We start from the raw sequence: 25,681 nt of genomic DNA, 5'->3' as shown, positions 1-25,681 counted from the left end.
CAAGGCATCTCAGGACCTCGGCAAAAGTCTGAGGACACAAGTCAAAAAACAGCTTCTAAACTTTGTTGTAATAATTTTGTTTTTTCTTTTCACAGTGACAAGCCACAATAAGATTATTGAATATGCAACAACAGAAGGAATGGTTACAAAATCCTTCGTAATTAATGAAGCCTGAGTCTTCTTTACCCCAAGTCTAAGCTTCCTTTGGCTCCTGTGACAGAGTCAATGCGTTTATTTGCATTATTTCAGGGCATTTGTGAGAAGTCCCCTTAAGCTGAAACCAGAGGCAAAAATAAAATCAAAAACCATATTCTGCTCACTTTTGGATCCCAACCTGGCAGATAATATTTCCTCTTTGGAAGTACTTTCTGACACTGTTTTTCAAACTTTTGATCATGGTTTAGGCCTGGAAAGGATTCTAGAAATGGACCATCAAGAAGAACTCCATCATTTTACAGATGAAGAAACAGAGGCACAGAGAGGCGAGGTGATTTACTCAGGTCACGCACCTAGTGTCTCAGATGGGATCTCAGCCCAGGTCTTCCTGATTCCGAGTTCAGTGCTCTATCCAGTCCGCTGTACTGTCTTTGAGAAAAGAGACAGGGATGGTAGGTGACTTTGAAAAACAGACGCAATTATCCACCGTGCTCTGTATAGGAAGCTGGCACTGTGCTGGGCACGCTCATGCAATTTTGATTTTTTTCTCTAGCTGTAGGTTCTTATTAACCCTGCCAGCTCCCCAGCCTGACTACATTCGAGACATCTGTGAGATGGCGGTCTGGGATCAAGGGGATAGTGAATGACTTTGCAAAGGAGCGAACACATCAGGACCTCCTGACCTTCGGCCTTAGCACCAGGCTCCCGGCCACGGAGGACGCTGATGTAATAAAATGTTACCGGCTTTGTTTTAATTGAAGAGAAAGAATATGAGAAAAAAGAAATGTGGTAGGACTTAGCCCAACGTGCATACCTTTATAAGTCATCGGCTTTCGCTTGATGCACTTGGGAAGGTTTACCTTGGTTTCTGTCATGTCTGTCCCCTGTTCTTGCACCACAGGGGCTTTGATCAGAATGATTCTCAGAGTTAAAACCATTTCTTGAGTTGGGAGGTGGTGTTAGGAAGATCTCGGAAATATTGTCTTTTCTGGACATGAGCCATCAATCCACCAGTTACCAACAGAGCATGGCACATGATCTATGTTGTTCTTTAAAAGGGTTTAGAACACTATTTCCCTAGGGCAAAAAAGGAAGGAGCACTTTTAGGGAGAAGGATTCATCAGATGTTTTTTTTCTTGAAATGGTGTCATTTTCTAACTGAATGCCCAGGACCACGTGCATTATAAGTGACTAATCAATATTAATCTTAAAGCCTGACTCTAAATCTGAGGTACTTCTATGCCCACTTTTAACGATACCTCTTTGGCGGTTGGTTTGTTCTCCCTGCCTAATCCACTGGTTACTGGCCTCAGGAGATGTCCTGACCACTCTGTTATTGCTGAGAGAGTCGATATTTGTGCTCTTTCGCTGAAGGCCTTGCCCGCTACCTCATGAGATCTCTCTGAGGGAGACCCCAGAAATGAAGGGACCTGTCAGGAGGGTTTCAGTCAGTGTAGGCAGCAGTTCATGGGTGACTAGATTGGATGAGGGCAGTGAGGACAGAAAGGACTTTGGGAGAAAACAAGCAGTGACTGGACATTTGGTGGGAGCAGCAAGAAGACAGAAGATGCATCCAGCTGTCATGGGCTCTACTTTTTATTTTGACAGTTTCCTCTCAGCATCTTCCATGTGGTTGTGATAGCCAACCAGCAAGACATCCATTTATGAGGAGGAGGAGTTCTCCTTGTCATGGCTAATCCTACTTCCCCTGGGCATGACTCGGGTCCTGCCCTGCCCCTTCAGGACCCTGCTTTCCCAAATCAGCTGCTACCTAACTACTTTCTCCTTTTTTGCCTACAAAGAGACTTGGTCTCCCTTATCCTAAAAACTAAATCTGGAACAAAACCTCCCTCAATCTCCCTTCCACCTCAGGCTACCTTCCCACCTCTGTCCTTCCTTGGAAGGGAAACAACCACCATCACCTTTCTCCCCAAACATGCCCACCTCTCGAAGTGTGTTCTCTACATGTGTTCACATCAGTCTTCCAAGGACTTAGGCTTGAAACATCAGAATCACCTTGGATGACTTCTCCACCCTCTCCATCTGGTCACCGAGTCAATTTGACTTCACCTCCACAGCCAACTGTCAAATCAGCAAGCATTTGAGTGCTTATTCTGTGCCAGGCACTGCTATCAATGCTGAGGATACAAATCCAGGGTGTCCCAAAACCCAAGCTGCACTAAGACTTTTGGGACAACTTGTATTATAATGATGATGACAATGATGATAGTAATAATAATTATACTTATATTCTAATACTAAAGACAACACAGAAGTGAGCAGAAAAGCTGGGGTGGGGAGAGGTACCCACATGGTGCTAAAATGCTGAGAATAAGAAACAGCTGGGAGAGTAATGAAGGCTAGCTTGACTGGGATCTTCCTCAGAAAGAAGGCTCCTGGGAGAACTCACCAATGGAAGAGAGGGGCCCAAGGACGCACGATCTTCCAGGGTGAGAAGCTGAGACCTAGTGGCGTTGTCCTAAGAGTCAGAAGTGGAGCTAGGACAGGAATTTATCTCACAAACTGGCACCTTCTCCATTTCTTCTCCTCCTACCATTGAACCAGGGTCTCCCTCCCTGCATGGTGGTCTCATAAACAGTTTCCCACCTCTAGGCTCTTCCTCCAATGAATCTCCCTAAATATAGCCCTGATCACCATCCTTCTTACTCAGAATCTTCGGTCACTCTTCATGCCCCACTGAATAAAGGTGAAATTCCTTCCTTACTAAGGCTTGCCATACCATGACTGTATTTCCTGAGTCCTACATGGCTGCCATGCTGGTTTACTCACTATTTTCCAAGTGTGCCCCAATGTTTCCTGCCTCGGCAGGCAGAACAGATGCTGCTCTGAGTATGGCTGTCCCTCCCTCAATCCCAGCCTGTCCAACTTTCTCCCAGTCTTTATAATCAACTAAAATGCTGCTAACATAGGCACGATGGCTAGAGAGCTCTACCCAGAGTCAGGAACATGAGTTCAAATCTCCCATCAGCTACTTCCCAGCTGTGTGACTCTGGCCAAGTTACTTAACCTCCATTTGCCTCATCTGTAAAATGGGGATAAAAAACAGCACTGACTTCTGAGGACGGTTGTGAAGATAAGGTAATATTTGTAAACTGCTTTGTGAACCTCAGGATGCTTTATAAATGCCAGCTATTATTATTGTTATTACCATTATTACTAGCGTTATGCTTCTAAATTTAAAAAGCACTTCATTTAAGTAGAGAGAGTTAGACCATACTATATGACTCAAGGCCAAAAGCATATAGGGTAGATTTTCCTAAATAGTTCATAGAAAAGCAATTCAATTCTATTAGGAAGTGCCTTCCACGCCTAAGATACGTGCAGATTTAAGGAAAAAAATATTGGGAAGTTCCTAGGGAACTCTACAATCATCACAGTCAGTAAAATCTATATGTTTGTGGCATTTACATTTTGGATTAAGTTTGTTTTTTGTTTTGTTTTTTAGCGCTGGAAAGGCCCTCCTACATCCTTTAGCACAGAGGTCCTTAACCTCGAATTCATGAATTCGTTTTTGCTTTTTAAAAATATTTTGATTACCATATTTTAACATAATTGATTTCTTTTGTCATCCTATATGTTTTGGTTTTTTGCATTTAAAGACATTATTCTGACAAGGAGTCCAGAAGACTGTCAAAAGAATCCATGACACACAAAAACATTAATCTAATCTTCATCTTGTATAGATGGGGAAACTGAGGCACAGAGTGAGAGATTGAGTGACTTGCCCAGGTTCCCTAGGGGACAGAGCTGAGATTAGAACAAGGCATGCTGATTCCCTGTCTGGGGTATTTCTGTTTTCTCTTTAAAATGTTTCTTCTATGACAACTGATACTTCTGAAAGTTTCAAAAGCTGTCTTCTAATTTCTACCATAATAAACCAACCACAATCCTTTTGCTCTGAGGGTATATTTGGGAAAGAAGCCAGCTCTGCTATCAGGACTTTCCTGAAACTGTTCTTCAGTCAGGCTCCATTTCAAGGAAACAGTAAACAAACACCTCCCGGGGTAACTCTCAGGACCCTTCAGCGACAGTGGGGTTTGGCAGGATGGATCACCCCCAGCCAATAATGCACGGGACTGGGGAAGCAAGAAAAAAGCTTCTCATTATCCAGAGAAAGCTGAAAAGCTGACAAAAAGCACTCTGGGCTGACGCTGAACAGGGTGAGCCACTGACAAACAGCCTCAGATGTTCCCCAAAAGTTAATGGGCCCATAAATCACCAGATGCTCCTGAAAACACTGATGACGCTTTGGGTCATACATGGGCTCTTCCCACATGTTTCTCATTCGGAAGCATCATAAGAAATAAACTCATCCCTTCATGCTGCCTCCTACCGTATCCTATATAAATGCGTGAGATACTAGAGAGGAATAAAACACACGCATATTCTGGAGTCGTATAATTTTATAGAGATGCAAAAGGAGGCATGTGGCCCAGTACCATCTCACTTGCTTTTTCTTTTTTTTTTTTTTTTTGTTGGGAGGGGATACAGAGGTAGTCATAACATCTGATTTTTTAGGCAGCTAGGTGACTCAGTGAAGCTAGAGTGAGGAAGGCCTGAGTTCAAATCCTACCTCAGACACTTACTAGCTGTGTGATCCTAGGCAAGTCACTTAATGTGGCTGTCTGCCTCAGTTTCCTCATCTGTCAAATGGGTGTAACAATAGCATCCACCTCACAAGGTTTTTTATGAGAATCAAGTAAGATAACATATTCAAAATGCTTTGTAGATGTTAAAGTGCCATCTAAAGGTTGGTATTTTTTACTCTTTCAGCTATCTTTAGAATCAATCCCTCAGTACCTCCAAAATGAGGTCACCTTCGGCAGAAACCTACTCTTTAGTGGTAACTTGCTCTTTAGGTACAGAGTCTGGTCCAGTTTCTATTTCATCTTTGTTTTTGACAATGCTGTTTTTAGTTTCTCAAACACAACATCAGGGTCTATGATTTCAGAATCCAAATATGGCAGCTTCGCTGTCACTGGTAATGAAGATAGTTTATTATAAAACTATCTTCTCATCCATTTTTCATATGCATGCTGCCAATGAAGAATGGTGTGCCAAACATGGCATACAGGGTACCTGAACAGAAGGGGAATTTAGCCAACCAAGTAGGAAGAGTGAGGTGTGATCAATGGACAAGCCCATATACTCCAGTGAAACCCACACAACTGGCCAAGAGGCCCAGAACATTGGATGGAGCCCCTATGACCAGGCTCACCCAGGATAAGAAGGCAAGGATGGAGGAAGTATCCACATACATGAGATGATGCATCCGTTGATTACTGAATTACATTGATTATATTTTACATATTATACTTCTGAAATGCCAGCCTATAAACTTTCTCTTTTTTTTCTGGTCATTCCAGAGAGTGCTTGGTTATGTTGGGCTATTCTGATATCTCCGGTCTTTTAAGAAGCTATCAGCATTATTATCAAGGAATAAGATGTATTGACCTCATGCACGCGCGTGCGCGCGCACACACACACACACACACACAAATAATAATACATGGCTACAACTTGCCTCCATTGACCTTTTCTGCTTGCAAATGGTCCTTTTCAAAGTAGGTGGGATTTTGCCCCAAATTCATTGCGGGATAATAGTTGTCTCAGTCCTTTATTGACTGATGTGGTATCCTGGGCTTGACTCCTATCAGCAGCATCTGGAGGACCTCACCATCCATAGGGAATCCCTCTTCCATTGGCACCTTGCATAGGCATCTTCCATGGTAGTGCTGAGTGTTTTCAGTGAGCCTCTGTTTCTCTGCTGGATGCCTCGCCTGACATTAATGATTAGGGAGGCATTGAACAGAGATATCTCTCTAGTTGCTTATATTAAGGAGACTGATATGATCTGAGCCTATAATAAGCAGTTAGGAGCATTTACTGTGTGCTTGGCATTACTACGTGTTAGGCACTGAGGACAGAAATTTCAAAGTGAGATGCCTGTGCTCTCAGGGAGCTTATCTTCTACAAAGAGGGTAAACGAGGATCACAACTAGATAAAAGGACCAACTCACTGTGGTTTCAGGGAGGACACTCATAGGTATGAGAGAGACCGAGCACTTGTTGGTGGAGAATCATTAAGGTTTTATTTTTCCAACTAAACAACAGGTACTATTAAGGACCTACTTTGCAGCAGGCATTGTGCTAAGCACTGGACCAACTGAATGAAACACTTTTTTATAATTACTAAATTAATTTTACAGGCAATACAAAACGTAGTGATAAAATCTACTCTCTCGACAGGATTTTTATGGGGTGGGAAATTACAGGATCATATTTGCAGGGTGGGAAGCTGGACAAGGAAAAATAGTTAAAAACAAAAACCAGGGGGCTATCCTTAAATTAGGCCAGTTACTAACTGCACGACCCTGAGCAAGTCACTGTGCCTCAGTTTCCTCATTTGCAAAATGGGGATAATATGAAATAATATTTGTAAAGTACTTTGCAAACTTTATACCTTGTATCAGTGGTGATGATGATGATGGTGAGACAGCATGGTACAAGGAACAGAGAGCTGGCTTCAGAATAGGACAGGCCTGGATTCAAGTCCTGCCTTTGACATATACTGGCAGGATGACCTTGGGTGAGTCACTTAACTCCCGATTCTAAGGTGCTTTCAAACTCAAGAATCCTATGACTCCAAGGCCCTTCCTTGATATGGAAGGATAATTAACACAGGACTGGTGAGAGCCTGTTCCCACATTCAGTGTTAAAGTCCAAAAACCACAGATCCAGAGCTGGAAGAGACATCAGAACTCATGTGGCCCAGTTCAGAGGCACCAAGATAGTGCAATGGGTAGAACACTCGGGCTAGCATTAAGAAGTCCTGTGTTCGAGTCTTCCCTTGGGCATTCATTAAGCTGTGTGGCCTAGGGCATGTAAGTTGCTTTACTTCTCAGCCTCAGTTCTTTCATCTGGAAAATGGGGATAATGAGCATACACAGAGTTGTTTTGTGAAGATCGGATGAGATAACACAAATCACTTGGCCAACCTCAAAGTGCCTGTAAATGCCAGTTATCATTATACTCTCATGCTACAGAGCAAACCCACAGTAGGATGTGACTTGTCCAAGATCACACAAGGTGATACACGATAAACACGGAATTCAAACCCAGGTCCTCTGAATACAAACCTAGTACTCCTTCCAAGTCACCCCAATGCCTCCTCTTCCTTCTGAAACTTGGCCAGAATGTCAACCCTAGGTAACTGATTGGATGCCAGTTAGAATGAATGTCATGTGCCACCACAGCTCTGAGAGAAAAGGCTAACAGAAAAGATTCACTTCATGTTTGGGGTTATTTGTGTTGTTTCAATCACAAGAATAAAGCCAAGTTTGTAATTTTTAAATTATGTGCATTTTAAAAAGCTCTACAGTTTTGCCATTTTAACTATTCAAGGAGGTCCTCTTAATTTCTCACATAAACAACAGAATCTTGACTTTTGGGGTACAGCTAGGAAGGGGTAGGGGAGAACGAGTGGAAAACCAAAAAAGAAACTCAAGGAGAGGCTTCCAGACCACTGCTTGCTCTGGACCCAGAGGCAGGGCCCAGGCCCTTGGACATCAGGTGCATGGTTCATCACCAATCCTGTCCTCACGTCTGGCTGCCCTGACAGAGTCATCTCCGCCCCACAGTGGAACATCTGAGAACATTGGGGGAGAAAAGAATGAAGTTTGCCCAGATGATGACATGCAGATGAATGTGCAGTTTGCTGAGCTGGTCCACTGGCGCATTTGTCTTGGCCAGTCACTGTGGATGGACAGCGAGCTGGGCACAGAAATGAATATGAGGAGGACAGAGGGCTGGATTAAATCTGGGACACTGCACACTATTTTCCATGCTTGTCAAATGCTCCCTGGTACAAAATGTGTCATGTTTTTAACACCAATATGCTCATGGCAATGCTATCTGACCATAATTCATGAACCATGACAACCTCAGTGCCATCTACATCTCAGCTAACCCAAAGGGCAATGAAGAGAGAAGGTGTAATGAGCAACAGGGCATCCCCAACCTGCCTCATATGCAAAAGACAAACCGGAGGATTTATCCAGGCACATGTGGGGCTGGAAAAGGACACGGGACAGTCATGAAGCAAGATTAGGGTGGAGGGACGATTTAAGTCTTACTTGCTATTCCCAAAATGTTAAAGTATGAAAGGAAAGACTGCAGTATCTTTACGTGGGGATAGTTTGGTATAATGGATAAGTCAGGGAGGGTAGAGTCAGGAAGACAGAGTTCAAATCTCATCACAGACACTTACTAGCTGTATAATCCTAGGCAAATCACTGTGCCTCAGTTTCCTCACATGTAAAATGGGGAAAATAATAGCAAATAACATTGTTGTGAGGGTGAAATGAAATAATATATATATAAAGTGCTTTGCAAACACCTCCCCCAATATGCATACTAGCCATTATAATGAAGAAGCACAAGGAATAAAGAGCTGGCTTTAGGGTCCAGAAGACCTGGGTTCAAGTCCTGTCTTGACACATACTGGTAGTATGACCCTGGGCAAGTCACTTAACTTCTCAGTAGCCCAAGAAACTCTCTCAAACTATAAACTGCAAAGAAAGTGCCAACTTGCGTCGGGAGAGGGAGGGCTTCAAGGAGAGTTATCTAGGCTGATAAAATCCCAGGTCAGGTTAGAAATAACAATAATAATTACTATCTTCATCATCATCATCATCAGAGTGAATCCTCTTTGGAGAATTGATGGAAAGAACTTGATGGGATTCCCAAAGGCTAGGAAGGCACGGTGGGTCGCCAACCCCATGGGTGGAGAAAGTAACAACCTCCCAGAGGTCAGGGATCCCTTGACATGCCCACAGGAAGCCGAGAATAGTCTCCCTTGGGTGGTTCCCTCGCACTGCTGCCTTCAAGCAAAGGCTGGATGGCAATTGTTGGGTATGGGTTGGACCGGATGGGTCCCTTCCAACTCTAAGCTTCTGTGATTCTGATGATTCTGTCACCAGAATGGGAAGAAAATTGTAAAGGATTTGAAGGAAAATATTTGGACTCAAATGTCAAACCCATGCATTGCATCTAAACTGTCACCAACTCCCTACAGAAAATCCTCCAATCTAAAAGGATCATATACTGAGAAATAAAAAGGACAATAGAGATGATTTAATACAGACCCTCTCCCCTGCCACTGTCTAATTTACAGATAAGGCGACAGAGGCCTGGCAAGGTGAAAGAATTTGTTGGGGGTCCCAGGCAGAGCCACAGCTTAAACCTGGGTTCTCTGCTTCTAAATATGGTCGTCTTTCACCCTGCAACCACAATGTCCTCTAGAATATGCATGTCCTCACTATGCATTTGTGAGACAAAGGAATACTGCTGCCTTAGCATGAATTTAAGGAGAAATGAAGGCACGCAGCCAATCACTGGACACAAAAAGTGACCAGTAACCAAGGTTGCAAGGACAAATGAAACGCTATTTGCCTATGAAATGCCCTTGCTTTGCATGTCTCCTTGGGGTGGTGATATTCCAAATTTGGATCCCTGACAAGTGCTCTTTCCACAAGGTGGCAAGTCTGTATTTTGAGCATCTCTCTGTTATGCACAAGCAGGAAAAAAAAGATATCTTCAAAACCATATGTCACCTTGACCTTTCTACAAGTCTGTGTAACACAAATGCCTTGGAAGAAGCAAGAAACCCCTTCAAGCTCACAGGAATTTAGGTCTTAGGCAGGAAAGAAAATCTGGCAAATGGGACAAAACAGTTCACTTTCCAACTAAGACAGCTTTAGCAGAAGGAGCAGGGCTCTGCGGCAAATGCCACCTTACAGCTCACGATGATGAAAGGAAATGAGGACCCTCTTCTCTTAGAGGACACTTGAAATGGCCATGGTACCATAGGATTAAGGGTGAGAAGAGACCTTAGGAAACTTCTCCTCTGGCCCCTCATTTATGGAAGAGGATACTGAGACCCAGAGAGGGGTCTCTAGGGCAGGTAAGGAGCAGAGCAGAGATTTGAATTCAGATCTTAGAGAACTTCAAATGCAGTTCTCTGGCCACTGCTCCACACTGCCTGCCTTAGTAGTTCTTCCCAAGCCTCGGCACTTACTCTGATGCTAAAACACCAAATTCCTGAATTTTGGAATGAGAGCAACCTGAGCATGACCCATTCAAAGCCACATCTGAACCAGGCTCCCCATTATACCATCCCTGACAAGAAGCTTCCAGCTGCAGGTTTAAGACTTTCAGTGGGGAAGTAGGAACCCACCTCCTCCCCAGGCACTCTAGGCTGGGCACTCTTTCTGACATCAAGCCCAAACTGGCCTGTTTATAACCTCCATTTGTTACTCCTGGCTCTGCCCCCCAGGTCCAAGCTGGACAAGGCAGATCTCCCAGCCACACAAGGGCCCGCCAGAAGACAATGGACTAATTGATGGTTTCAATGCTGATACATTTGAGGTCACACCATCTCACCCCAAACCTTCCCCCTACATTCTGCCATAACCTAGTGGTCATCCCAAAGGGTGCTTGGCAGCCTCAATCATCAGGCTCACATTCAAATGGGAACTGCAATGTATACTCACTACATTTTGCTTAAAACTACAATGCCCAAGAGGGATGAAATTCCCAAATGACGATTATTACGCAGCAAGAAATAAGTTTAGTCCTCGTGGTTTCTGGGTCAGGTCAGTCATGCACGGGCCTTGAGGCCAAAGGCTACCAGAGAGAGGAGATGATGCATGATGTCTAACACAAACCATGCATATCACACAGAACAAACCAAAGTGAATTCTTCATTGTAAAGAGAGTTAATAGGAATAGTAATCATCAATTTCATCAGCCAACCAACCATCATTTATTAAGCAGCTATTATGTGATGGGTAGCGTTAACACAGGGAGTCAGGTTCAAAGGGCGCAAGACCCGAGTTTAAGTCCCCTGCTGACATTCACTGGTCCTGTGACACTGGCTGAGCCATTTACCTCTGGTGCTCTGGACAGCTCCAGAAATTCATAGAGGACATTTGCTCACCCTGGAGTTCCCAGCGCTGCTAAATTCACAGCTCTAGTCTCTAAACCTATTTCTATGTACCAGGCACTGTGCTAGGCACTAACTAGCCAAAGACAAAAAAATGAAACCGCCATTTTACTAATACCTAATCCCATCGTTTTCATAGTGATACCTAAGATAACCTGAAGTCTTATCTTTAAAGTGGTTAGTGGCAGAAGAGAGTGCCATCTACATGTATTGGTTGAGATTGAATGCTGATAATTAACCTCAGGAACTCGGAGCATGAATTCCAAAGCTCACAATAATAGGACGACACAGCTTAATGAAACAAGGGACGGGAGCAATTACAAAGTATGAAATGTTGATTACACAATATCAAAAGGCTTTGCATGAACAGAATTCATGCAATTAGGATAAGAAGGGAAGCAAGTCAACTGGGGAAAAAAACCCTTTGTATCATATATCTCTGATAAGGGTCTTCTATCCGAGATATAGAGACAATTAACAAAAGTATAGAAGTATAAAAGACTAAATGCCATTCCCCAAGAGATAAGTGGGCAAAGGTTATGTATAACTTGTAAAATAATTGAAAACTATTCACAGACACGTGAAAGAAAGCTCCAAATCACTAATAATAAGAGAAATGCACATACAAACAATCCTAAGGTGTCAACTCACATTCAGCAAATTGACAAAGGTGACAAAAGATGAAAGGAGTTAATGCTGGAGGAGTCGGAGAAAGAAAGGGGCACAAAGTATTTTGAGCGGAGATGGGAATTAGCGCAACAATTCTGGAAGCAATCTGTAATAACGCCAAAAAAATGACTAACAGGTATGTGCTCATTAGGCAAATGCCCCTAGAAGATCAATGGAAAAAAGAAAGCTCCCACATTGACCAAAATGTTTATAGCCATTACTTTTTATGGCAGCAAAGAGTTGGAAACGAGCTGGATGCTCATTTATCTGGACAAACAAATTACGGTACGTGAATGCAATGGAACATTACTGTAAGAAATGGTGTTCATAATGAATACAGAGAAGCCTGGGAAGAGCTTTATGAACGATGCAGAATAAAGAAAACAGAATCAGGAAAACAATTACTACAATAATTACAACAACACAAATGCAAAAAAAGAAAATGAAACAATTAACTCCTTTTTGGGGCAATGGGGTTAAATGACTTGCCCAGGGTCACACAGCTAGTAAGTGTAGTGTATCTGAGGCCGGATTTGAACTCAGGTCCTTCTGAATCCAGGGCCGGTGCTCTATCCACTGTGCCACCTAGCTGCCCCCAACAATTAACTCTTCAGAATGATAATGAATAAATTTGGCTCCAAGAAGGCATTTAAGACACTGCTCAGAGATGAGGAATTAGGAGTATGAAACATTGCATTTAATTATATTTTTCAATATGTTTTGTTTTTTCTTTATTATGAGAGACGGCTCTCTGAGAAAACCTCCCTCATTTTACAGAGGAGGAAAGTGGGGCCCAGACAGGGCCTATACCCACACAGCTAGTAAACTGCTGAGCTATTAAAATAGTTACAAAATCTCTTAGACAAAAGCTAAATATTCTGTGATTCATTTCCCAAAGTGGGCAGATGGTTATCTGAGAGTGGAAACCAGTTAGCAGGATGTAGCTTTATGGTCTCAATTATCTTTATTGGGAGATTGTCTTGTTTAAGGTCCAGAAATTAAAGGGAGAAAGTAGGGCCTATAGTAATGTGATACTTTTATGGAAATTCACCACAGATTACTACTCAAGGCCAAGAATACCATCTATTGTAATAGGAATGGAAACGTCCTTCCTTGGGAAAGATTCATGTTGTTATTAAATCATTATTGTTGGAGGCAGTGTGGTATAGTGGAATAGGCCTGGGGTCAAAGGACTTGGGTACTTGGGCAAGTCATTTCAACTCTCATTCGTCATATGAGGGCATTGAACTACTTGTCCTTTAAGGTTGATTCCAGTTCTAGCTACATCTCTTGTTAAAATCTCAGTCATCCCAGGAAGGAGGCTGAGATGTTGGATCCATTCCCCTACTTTGGAGGTATTCTGTTCTAAAGAGCTGGGGGTTTCATCCCTCACATTTTAGATTCTTTGACTATTTTCAGAGAACCAAATACTCAAATGGATACATGATTTCATTAAGTCAAATATTCCCTCCAGTAAGTCACTTGGTTTTCCCTGTTCTTAGCAAGTGGAAATTTCCGTAGGGGAAGCAATTTGGATGTAGCTCTTTACTGACATGTGTTTCTTCCATTAGAAAGTAAGCTCCTTGAGGGAAAAAAGGACTGTCTTTTCCTTCTCTTTGTATCTCCAGCTTTTATCACAGTATTCAATAAATGGTACTCTCTTTTAATAATGCTTGTGGATAGATGGATGGATGGATGGATGGATGGATGGATGGATGGATGGATGGATGGATGGATAGATGGATGGATGGATGGATGGATGGATGGATGGATGGATGGATGGATGGATAGATGGAATTCAGCTCTCAACTGGAATGCCAGTCAGATTTAGAGGCATCCTTAGCCTCCATACCATCTTTCATGGGGAATGTTGAGAGCATAGAGCTGGATTGAAATGAAAGGACAAGGATTCCTGGCTTCAGATCCCAGCTTGCTCACTTCCTCTGAGACCTTAGTCAGGTCAGATCTCTGGCCCCCTGTTATCTCTTCTGAAAAGTAAATGGGTTGGGAGAGATGACCTCTGAGAATCTTCACCAGTTCTAAATCTCCGAACCTCGGACCTTCCATGGGCATTCCAGAAAATTGACATCTTCTACCTCTCAGAAAACAAAGTAGACCCAAAAAATTCCTCTTAGAGTTTTAGTTAACTGTTCAAAGTGAACTATTGCAAAGGCCTGATAATGTTCACCTTGCGTCTAAGAGAGAAGTCGGAAGTGGGGGAAGAGATCTATCACTGTAAAATGCCTGTTATAATTCTGCATCCCACCTGGGAAGGAACTGAAGGCCCAGATGACTCAGTTTATCTGTAACGCTAAACTGACATTTCTATCCTGCTCCAACACTGGAATATCAACAACCACAGGAAGTAGGTACAAAGAAAACAGACTCAGAAGGTAGAAGGAACAAGCATTGATTAAACACCTACTATGTGTCAGGTACCATGCTAAGATCTTTACAAATATTGACTTATCTTATCCTTACAACAACCCTGAGAGGTTATCATCCCCATTTCGCAGTTGAAGAAACTGAGGCAGACAGAGGTTAAGTGACTTGCCCAGGGTCACCCAGCTAGTAAGTGTCTGAGACTGGATTTGAACTCAAGTCTTCCTGACTCCAGGTCCAGGGCTCTGTCCACTGTACCACCTAGGTCTCAGAGAAATAGTAATTTGTCCCAGGCAAAATTAAACATTATCTGTCACTAAAAATATTGTCAGGAATGAAATTTTAGTGAGAGGAAAAATTTTTTTTAAATATTATTTTATCTTTATCTCAGTCTTTTTTAGCTTCATTGTTTATATATACCTTATAAGGTATACAATTATTAGTTCAGTAATAAAGATGTATATGTTGAGGGTATGGGTTCACAAAGTTTTTACTGATACGACTGCACCATCAAAAATGTTTGGAGACCACTGATATCACCAATCATTTTTCTCTGGTGGCATTTCCTCCCTCCCCTTGCCCCCCAATAAAAATGTTGTACCATTTTGTAAAGACCTGAGTTCCAATCCCACTTTATAATTTTTACTAGATTGGTGACCCTGGTCAAATCACTTAACTTCTGTCTCAGTTTCCTCATGTGTGAGATGGGAAAATAATAGCACTTTCTTCCCATGGTTGTTGTGAGGATCAAATGAGCTAATATTTGTAAAGTGCTTTGCCAGCCTTAAAGTCCTATTTAATGTTAGCCATTATTATCAATAAAATATAGATTTTTGTAACAGATTACCTGCCCCCAAATTAAAATACATTAAGAGAAAATCAAATCACAAGTGGAAAGGGACCTTATGATAAGCTAATAATTCCCATGGAGGACAGAGTTTCTCTCCACCTGCATGTCATTCTCTTTAGATAATTTAGAATTAACAATAATTAATTAATAGTTGATAATTCTTAGATAAGTCTGCAAAAAGCAACTAACTCAGGGAATTTTCCAGCTTCATAGCATGAGAGAAGTCAAAAATCAACCAAGTAAAATCAGTCCATTCAACAACTACCTCAAAATGACAAATGAAGGCTGGAGTCATTAATTTGTCATAACTAGTGACTACCTTGTTCATTGCCATGATCAAAGCTCTCTTACGATTGCAGAGGACCCGAGCCCAGCCTCCAGACTGGAGGATGACATGGTATTTCTGAGTTCTCTTCTCTAACGTCTCCATGAGCCATCACGCGCCCTCCCCTATGCTCTGGTCATTTGAAGTCAATGTGCGCCTGGGTCACTTACTCATTTCTCTCCAGGTGTATGATCAGCTCCTTACCATCCACTTCGATTCGAAAACTCAGTCGCACTGGGTGATCCTGGAAAAGGAACACAAGTTTTCCATGAGGAGATGCTCTCCAGCTCCTTTCTGGGCTGGACACCCACCTGCTGCACACTGGACGCTCAGTTTAGTTCTGCCACCTTCCTCCTCTCACGCCCCTAGGACTTCGTAACTGCTAACATTTACACAGCTGGAAAAACATTTTACAAAATTCTCATTTTATCCTCCCAAACAACCTTGAAGGGAGACACTATTATAACCCCCATTTTACAGATAAGAAAAATGAGGCAGGTAGAAGTTAAGGTTATACAACTAGGAAGTGTCTAAGCTTGGATTTGAACTCGGGTCTTGTTAACTCCAGGTACAGTGTTCTATCTATTGTACTACCTAACTGGGAGGAAGTCTGGTGATTATATAATTCCTTCTCCTATTTTACAGACTGAGGAAATTGAGGCCCAGAGTCAGGAAAGAACTTGCCTATCATTCCGCAGGCAGAGGATGGTAGAGTCAGTGGTATCAGGAAGGTGACGGTTGGGGTGGGGGTGAGGGGAGCATGTCCCAGAAGCAGGGAGGAGCCACTCTCTGCTCAGTCCACTAGCACAGGATGAGATTTCCTCACTGCTGTCCCCAGCCCCAGAGCAGTGAGCGGCTTTCCTGCTAGCCTGCCTGTTGAGGGAAGGTGGGGATGTGGAACTCCCTTCCTTCTCTTCTTGGGGCCCGAAACCTCTAAGTCCTCCTCTGGGGTGGCTGGTAAGGAGTGTCTAGCAGGAGACAGAAAGCCCATCTTTCCTGAGAGTCTCTACCGTGAATCTCTCGACTTGCCCTCCCCCAACCCCTGACTCTGGTTTCAGGGTCTCTACTTCTGTTTACCCACTGGTGGAGAGAGCCCTGAACCTGAAGAGTTCTGGGTTCAAAACCTGTCTTGGACACTTTGCTCCCTTGGAGGAGAGGATCTGTGAGGTCGAGGTATCTGTGATAATGACCTCCCCAGGCTATGAGGAGACTCAAAGGAGGCAAGGAATGGGAGGTCTTCTGCAAACCCCCAAAGATGCCTCCTCCTCCTCCTCCTCCTCCTCCTCCTCCTCATCATCATCATCATCATCATCATCATCATCATCAATATTATTATCCCTTTTCATCTTTTTCCAGTAGGATTCATCATCATCTTTGTCATCATCAACCACCAGTTGTGTATGGCACAACCTGAGTTGTGTATGTCCATTTCTCCTGGCTTCTGTTAAGTTCAGAATAAATAGAAATTGTTGAAACTGCCCCAAGAGCTCTCTGCTCTCATTTCCACACAGCTCAGTACAGGACAGAATGCCATGCTTGAAGTCACTGGACGTGGGCTTGAATCTCAGTTACTGGCTGTGTCACTCTGGACCAGTCACTTCTCTCAGAGCCTCAGCTCCATCTGAAATGGAGATACTAATGCTGGCATGGCTTATATAATAATAGGGTCGTGAAGGAAGCTTTCCCAGTGTGGCTTGAACCAGACTAAAATGTTCTTGGGAAATATTTAAGAATAAAATAATGAGAAATAATAAATAAAAGTATATATAAATAAATAATAAAATGAATAAAAATAAAACATTTCAGTCACTTTTCAGTCATGTTTGACTCTTCATGGCCCCATCTGGGGTTTTCTTAGCAGAGATACCAGAGTGCTTTGCCATCTCCTTCTCCAGCTCATTTTACAGATAAGGAAACTGAGGCAACTAGGGTTAAAACAGGATAGATTTGAACTCAGGTCGTCTTGACTCCAGGCCCAATAAAACATAGATAATACTGATTTGTGGTTGCTAAGTCAATATGCAGGCCTGATGGCAAGGATCGCTTTCTTTTGGAGCTGGACATGTCTGATGTAATCCACAAAGCACAGCAGAAATGTGAGCTGTTATTAAAAGGTGAAGCACCAGCTAAAGATGAGTGTTATTATCAGATCATCAATGGATGAAAGGCTGTTTATTTTTAGAACTCTTTTGCATAGGATTTATTATGGTTTTCCTGCAATTTATTTGTGGCAAGATGTAAAGTGATTCTAGAAATAGCAATAACACACAATCCACATTTCCACAATGGATAGATGAATGAATGGATGAATGGAGGAATGAAAATATGCTTATCGAGTACCTACTATGTTCAAGGAAGTGAGCTCTTAGTAGGCTCTTTGTGAGACAATTTCTGCCCTCAAGGAGTTCATTTTCTAATAGGGAAGACAACACATACAAGTCAATTGGGACCAGGGAGGGAGTTTGGGTCTGGGGAACCATAGGAATGAGGAGTACAGTCATGGGGCAGTTAATTGGCCCATCCTTTCCACAGTACGCTGAGTACTATTTATTTGATTACTGAGCATGCAGTGAAAGGAGGGGCTGAAGGAGCATGTGGATATTGGACGGGACATGGGGCAGGCAGGATCCCTGGGGTGGAGAGTTTGAGAGAATGAGAAGTATGTTCTAGGGCTTCCGAGATTTAGTGGCTTAAGGGAGTTTGAACTCCTTTGCCCACTAATCAAAATGACTCATCTTAGGCCCGGAGCTCCACAGCCAAGTAGATTAAAGAGGGGTGGGGTGGGACATGATCTCTAGAGATCCATCTGGTGGGTTCTGTACCAGGCCGAGAGAAGAGGGAAAGTGTTAGGGTAGATGGCAAGATGTTTGGGGAGTGACGGGGTGAGGGGAGGGGAGGAATGGCTGGATGGGATTTAAGGCAGGATACAATGGGCCGAGCAAGCTTGTGCTCAATCACTCACCAACCAGGGGACCGACCCTCCCTAGGACGTAGTTGAAAAGGTGAGTGGATTATCTGCCCAGGGAGGGGAGACTGAAATTTCACAAAACATTTTTCTTTCAATAACTCTGTGAACTAGCCAGAATGAATATAATTATCCCCATTTTATAGACGTGAAAACTGAAGCATAGAGTAAAACACAGTTCTTTTAACCGTGACAAATGTTGTTTTCAAGAGTGCTTCAAGCAAGGGAACAGTCACCTCCATTTGGACTGATGTCTGCTCTGGGGCAGCATCCTTTCCTTCCTGTGAATAACACGAGTTCTAGCTCAGATGGGCATTTTCTCTACTTGTGTGTATTTAGTTGTGTTGTTTCCAGTTTGGACTTGCTTAAGACACGTAGCGCAAATGACTTTATTTTAAAACTTTACAATACGGTAGGAAGGTCCAATTCCTAGAACTACCTAGGTGTTATATTTGTGGGTTATAATAATTTCATTGGTGTATGCAGCATCTTTCTTCCCGAGAACCTGTAATATCTTGTTCTAACAATATCTTCCAGGATTACTAGGCCCTGTTGACAATTCTCTGATCAAAGGGATGAATATTCCCAAATGTCTTTATGCAGAAGCCTGCTTGTATTGGCTCCTTTAAATGTTCAGTGGGTTAAACTGTTAAATTTTCAGTTGGGCACTGACGCCTTGGAAATCAGCAAACACCACAAATCATAGTTCAATTTATCGTTCTGCCGATCGTCTAGACTTATGGGAGTGACGAAGAAAATGTTAATATGGATATTAAACTGAGAAGTGTGTCTTGCCATGCAAACGCTGTTGTCGTCACTGCTGCTTTGGAGAGACAGTTGTTAAATATCTGGCGGCACACCACTGCCTTTGTGCATCAGAGTGGAAGAGACAAGCTTCCTTATTCCCCAAGACATGCGATGTCATTGACCCTCATTCCTGGTAATAATGTCTGGATGCACAACCCACCCAGATCTGCACAAACTCTGAGACTCTCATTCATGTCCTCCCATAAGCTTGACCCCCATGGTCCAACTCAGGCCTTGCTCATGTTCTGTTACATTGAGAGGACACCAGTGGAGCCCCCTCCCCACACCCACCGACTATTGATCACTCATACCTCACTCTTGCCATGTGACCAGACCATTTTTCATTCCTTTGATTACATCATCTCCTTAATTTCATCTCACCTTTACATGAAAGTCAAAATATTCCTGGCACAAGAAAAAAAAAATAATGGGACTAGAGGGGACAAAGGCAGGGGGATAATTTGAAATTTGAATTAAAAGACCTCAAACTGCTTAAGGTCTTCTGGGTGTTTATTTTCCTCTAAGACACAAGGTATTTTATGGAATACTTCAAAAATTGCATTTTGCTGAGTCAATCAATAAACTGAAAGTGTACCAACAGGATGCTTGACTTGGTTTTAAATCAAGAAAATATTGTTGAGGACATATGACGATGTTATCAGGGATCAAGGAAGGAAGTAGTTTATTTCTAATACCAGCTTAGGAGCTGTTTGTCTTTAGTCGACTTTCTGAAACGATACCCTGTTCTTTCAAAAAGATTGTTAGATAACACTCTCCTCTTTGGAAGGTGTCTGTATGCTTGGTGCAAAGATGTATCCAGTAAATTCTCAATTATCTGGGGGACAGATAGCTCCATTACTAGTAATCCATGGCAAAACTCATTTCCACTTCTTATTAACATTTTGACCTACTCTCTTTAGATACCCTGTTGACATAAACAGTATCTCTATTTACTCAAGTCCAGTTGGAGCTGGGAACCGTGGGCTTTTTAAATCAAAACAATTACCGTGCCAGCACAAGGAAGGGGCCAACCACCAGATTCTCTGAGCTAGGTCAGCTTTACTTTCGACCACTGCTTTTCATCGGTCTGAGAAGGGATATGATCTATTTCCCAAATGGACAGGGGAGCAAGGATAGAGATACGGCCAAGACAGAGAGCTTTCTAGCTCCTCTGAAGTCCCTCTCTTTATTTCAGTTTGAAGTAGAACTGATTTTTACCGCCTCAACTAGATAACATAAACCACGTTACATCAGGTTTTGCTATACGCAGTAACGACAAATTAGGTAGTCATGGGCTATGGATTGCCTGGACACTATAATCAAAAAACAAGCACCAAAAAATAACCCCAGAGAATAAATAATGCATGGATTATCTGCAATTTGAGATTATCTATGTTAACCCAACCCATAGCCTTGGGCAGCTGGGTGGCATAGTGGATAGAGCACTGGACTAGTAATTAGGAAGACTCATCTTCATGAGTCCAAATCCACCTCAGGCACTTACTAGCTGTGTACCCGGGCAAATCACTTCACCTTATTTGCCTCAGTTTTCTCATCTGTAAAATGAGTGGAGAAGGAAATGACAAACCACTCCAATATCTTTGCCATGAAAACCCCAAATACGGTCACAAAGACTGAAACAACAAAATAGCCTGAATAACTGGGAATAGATGTGGAAAGTTGGCCCAGCCAATCAAAGGTCACTGGATAGGGGAATACTCATTTAAAGTTTTGGTGGTAGGCCTAGAGTATCATTATTATGGATCAATGATACTATCTTCTCAATGGAGGATCAAATCAATCAATCAATCAATAAACATTTATTAAGTGACTATTGTGCCTCAGTTACTTTGCTAAATGCTGGGGATACAAAAAGAGGTAAAAGATAGTCCCTGCCCTCAAGGATCTTACAGTCTAATGAATAATAATAGCTAGCTTTGATTTAGCCCTTAGGTTTGCAAAGTTCTTTTTATGTGTTATCTCATTTTAGCCCCTCCTGGAGGTTGGTGCTATTATTATCCTCGTTTTACAGGTGAGGAAACTGAGGCTAAGAGAGGTTAAGTAACTTGCCCAGGGCCATACCAGCTGTGTCTGAGGCAGAATTTGAGCATGGGTTTTCCTGGCTCCAAGTCCAGTGCTCTACCCACTATGTCACTTAGCTGCTTCTATAAACTTGAAGACAAATCCAAATCTGGCCATGAGACTAGAACTTTTGGGGCTGTGAGAGAGGAGAGGGTAGGAGTGGCAGGAAATAAGGGAAGGAATATGAGGAAAAAGACTGGGGACCATTCAGCCCTAAACCTGCCCTTAAACGCGGCTCTCCTTTCAGAGGATCTGATCCATGGAGGCCAAAGTCATGATCTGGGCTGCCAAAAGTGTGAACTCCAAAGGGTCTCATCTTTCAAGCCAAAGAGTAATAATGAAATATTGCCTTCGAGTGATCTTAGAAATAACTTGAACCCTTGCCAGGACTAACTGGATGCCTCAGCCTCCAGACTTGGCTTTCAGGGGGCACATTCGTGCGTGAGACACATTCAGTGCTCTACGTATTCAGACACCGTACTGATTACCCATGGAATATTAGTGTCCTGGTGCCAGTGCTGGGAAGAAACCCACTGTGCAGCATCCAGAGGAGATACACCAGGGATAATGATGGCACCATGTAGCCAAGATGGCAGGTACAGGTCTGGCAGCCACTATGTTGGCTGGCGCTAACTTGGGGGCCTTTTAGTGACTACTTAAACTATTAATGTCGATACTCATGAGTCATAGAGAATTTTTGATTGATGGTAAAACACTACCAAGTAGAATTTTAAAAATAGACAGAAAAGAGCAAAGTACTTTCATTAGGAAAAAACTGCCTTTGTAAGAGGCACAATGTATCTGAACTCATCTTGGTTGAGGTTTTAAGGTTTCATTTCATTGTTGATTGTTCTCATTTAATTTAGCTTAATTCTGCCCAGTTGGTGTAGCAAGGCCAGATAGCACACCCTCCTCAGTCATGGAGTGAGTCTCTCCATTCAGATTTTTTGTTATAATATGTTATAATATGAACATTATTATATGTTATAATATGAACCACAAGAGCTGAATGGCAATAGAGCACCAGCCTTGGAGTCAGGAAGACCTGGGTTCAAGTTTTACCTCTGGCACGTCCTGGTTGTGTGACCCTGGACAAGTCAGGTACCCTCACTCAGTGCTCCAGGCAGTCTCCAAGACTGTCATCTATCTGCTCGAGGCAGAGATTTTGCAGGGAGTCTCTAAAATAGTGTTCCCCAAATGGATTCTGTGGAAGCTTCATCAGTGCTTTCCATCAGTCTTACCCCTCTTCACCCAACACTTGGGGTACTTCTGGATTTTACAATCACTCTTGTTTCCATGATCTGATATGCTCATCGTAACCTGAGAATCTCTAACCTCTTAGGACATCATGGTCCTTAAATGACCCTTCGTGGAAGGTAGGTCAGAGGACGATTATTATCTTTCTTTTTTGGATAAGCAACACAAGGCTCCAAGATCTTAAGTGATTTTCCTAGGGCCTATAATTCTGAGGCAAGATTTGAACCTAGGCCTTGCTGACCCCAAATCCAGCATTCAGTCAATTATGCCACTACATACAATAAATGGTCTAAGAAGAGAGAGAGATCAGAGTTAACAAAAGTAGCCTCCTACAGGAAGAGGTGGGCTTGAAAGCATGGAAATGACCCAGATCAACACCGAGGCAGAGAGAGGGAAGGCAGTTTATAAGATCAGGGACAGCTTATGCCTAGTGTTTGACTCTGGGCAGAGGCTGACATCTCCTTACTCTGTATGGACCCAAAACTGAAGTGTAAACATCGATTCTACGAGCATTTCTTGGAGAATCCTGCCCATGTGCGTCTGCTGGGTGTTCCTATGCTGGAGGAGTCCAACCCCACTTTCCAAGGGGTCTGACAGTCTAACTTTTTCCAGGGGCCACCCATCCTTAAATTGGGTATCAGAGAGGTCTACCTTTCCATTGGTATTATAATATTTTGATACAACCTGTTCTTCCAACACCACATGAAACCCCACTGCTTAGCGGGGCTTAGGACTGTGGCCACGGTTAAATCCTATGGCTGACCTGAGGATCCTAGGACCTCAGAGGCCACCTAGTACGACCCACCCCTTAACAAGCATCTCTGTGCAGCAGTCCTGAGAAGTGGCCCTTCAGTCTCGCTTGAAGACTTCCAAGGCTGGGCGAGCCACCAGAGATCGAGCAGATCTTACGTGTTGCTCTTCTTGACGTCACCTTCCACATCTACCTGAGTACATCTAGGATGCACAGTAGTTTGCATGCTGTCTCCTCTACTACTTTGTGAGCCCCTTGAGAGCAGGGAGTGTGGTTTTGCCTTTCTTTATATTCCCAGTGTATGACATTGTGCCTAAAATTAGGCTCTTCACAACTGCCACCCAATGCTCTTGATTCTTTCCTCTGGGGCCACAGAACAAATTTAATCCCTCCTCCTCACGACTTTTCAGGCACAATAAAACAGTATCATGTTCCCCCTGAGCCTTCTCTTTTCCAGTATCATCATCCCTACTTCCATGACTCAGCCCTTATATGCATATACACTCAAGGTCCTTGGCCATCCCAGTTGCCTTCCTCTGGACTCTCTCCAACTGATTATTGTCTTTCTTAAAATGTGATGCCCAGAACCAAGGAAAGTGGTCCAGATATGGTCTGACCAGTATGGAAAGTCTTTTTGGACACAACTGTGCTCTCACCCCCAGCTAAGAGACCTATCAATCAACCAGTTCCCAATCAATGTGTTTCTGAGGCAGAATGGACCAGAAAATAACTTTGTTAGTTTAGAAAAGTTCGGAGAGCCACAAGAAGTGCAGTAACTGGAGTCCCCAGAGCAGTCTGTCTGTAGCAGCAGCCACGTCAGCCCGATGAGGAGCCAGTCCCAAGGAGTGACCTGCTTGACCCCATCCAGCAGCAAACTAACCCTTTGAAGCCTGAGGGGATAAGTAGGGATTGTCTGCTGCAAACCTGACTTGCTAGTACAAGTAGGAGTCGGGTTAATGATTCCCAAGAGCCTATGTGCTACAAGTAAATGAGGTACATAGGGCATAGAATGCCAGCCTCAGAGTCAGGAAGACCTGGGTTCACGTCCTGCATTGGCCACATATTGGCTATATGACCCTGGGCTTCACCTCTGAAGTCATGCCACTTCTTGGTGCTCTAAGCAATTTCTAAGACTTTCCGTGGCAGAGAAGATGCTGACCTGCTTTGGTTAGAAGGGCGTTTCTCATCCAGGATTTCTTTATTATGTATCATACATATCTAAATATTTTCAAAAAGATACAAACTTTCCCATTTCTCTCATGCTTAAAGGTTTACAAAATGCCTTCCTAGCAAAGACTCTGTGGGGTAGGGAATGATGGTATTTTTGTTTGTTTATTTGGCCAGGACCTGTGATTTCGTTTGTGTGGGAATCTCTAATGAGAAAATGCCCTCTTACAGGATTATTGAGCACTGAGATGTGAAATCACTTATCCAGGGTCAGACAAGTATATGAGATTGACCTGGGTCTTCCTGCTTCCAAGGCTGACCCCCTTCTCACTACACTACCCTGGCTGGCTCTCTGATGCAAGGATCATTATTTCCATTTTACAGATGAGCAACCTGAGACTTGGAGACATTGAATGACTTACCCATGATTATCAGTTATTAAGTTCTGTGGTCAGGATTCTAAGCCAACTCTCCACTAGAATACACTGTCTCTCTGAGCAGCATTAATTTATGGATCAGGCGGCCATGGGGATAAACGTTTTGATATATAATTCCCCCGTCCATACACACACGCAAACACACAAACACACACACACAAAGATAGATATCAGCCATCCTTTCTTAATAATAATAATAATAATAATAATAACTGAGAATGTGGTTTTCAATCGGGCATTTGATTTGGTCTCTGTCTAATTTGATTCTGGAAATACTCATTCTTCTACTTCATTTGCAACCACTTTTCCAAGCTGTCATTCAATACAAGTTAAAACCAAAGCCTCCCATTAGTTTGCATGCAAATGATCTCTCCCAGGAGGAAAGCCCTTTCTTTTGTTTACCAAACTGTTCCTAAAGTATAATCTATAATCTCTTTCAAATAAACACAACCTAAATGCAATAAACACTTGAAAACATAATCATCTTCTGTATCACAGAGATACAAGTTAAGCCATTGTGACCCAAACAAAAGCTCAGTTACAAATGAAAATTTAATGTAGCAAACAGAATTATAGCTAAGCTTACGTTCCATTTTCAATTTCCACACAAATTATCCCTTGAAAATACACATCCTATGTCTCAATGGCTCTGTTCTCTTTACTGTATACTGACATATGAGAAACATGTTAACAGGAATAACAAATCTCTGTATGTCATATGATTTGTGTGTGTGTACGTGTATGTGTATACATAAACTTAAATTCTCAGTTTGGAAGGCACCAGACACAGCAAATACCAAATAACAT

The 25,681-nt window shown here is 42.7% G+C and overlaps 1 protein-coding gene across 3 annotated transcripts in view; it reads right to left on the bottom strand.

The window, feature by feature from the left end:
• The window catches only part of ADAM12 (ADAM metallopeptidase domain 12), a 374,850-nt gene that overhangs the window by 284,167 nt on the left and 65,002 nt on the right, over positions 1–25,681 (bottom strand). For all 3 annotated transcript variants that reach the window (XR_003568576.1, XM_027855904.1, XM_027855905.1), the window contains exon 3: positions 15,579–15,652. Coding sequence is in view for 2 of the 3 variants with exons in the window: in XM_027855904.1 (XP_027711705.1) it covers positions 15,579–15,652 (74 nt within the window). In the remaining variant the exon portion in view is untranslated. The remainder of the gene's footprint in view (positions 1–15,578; positions 15,653–25,681) is intronic.

Source organism: Vombatus ursinus, unplaced genomic scaffold, assembly GCF_900497805.2.
Source record: "Vombatus ursinus unplaced genomic scaffold, bare-nosed wombat genome assembly UNPS02011353.1, whole genome shotgun sequence".
In the NCBI taxonomy this organism is placed as follows: domain Eukaryota; kingdom Metazoa; phylum Chordata; class Mammalia; order Diprotodontia; family Vombatidae; genus Vombatus; species Vombatus ursinus.
The sequence above is the reverse complement of the archived record's forward strand: the minus strand, read 5'-3'. Positions and strand labels throughout refer to the sequence as shown.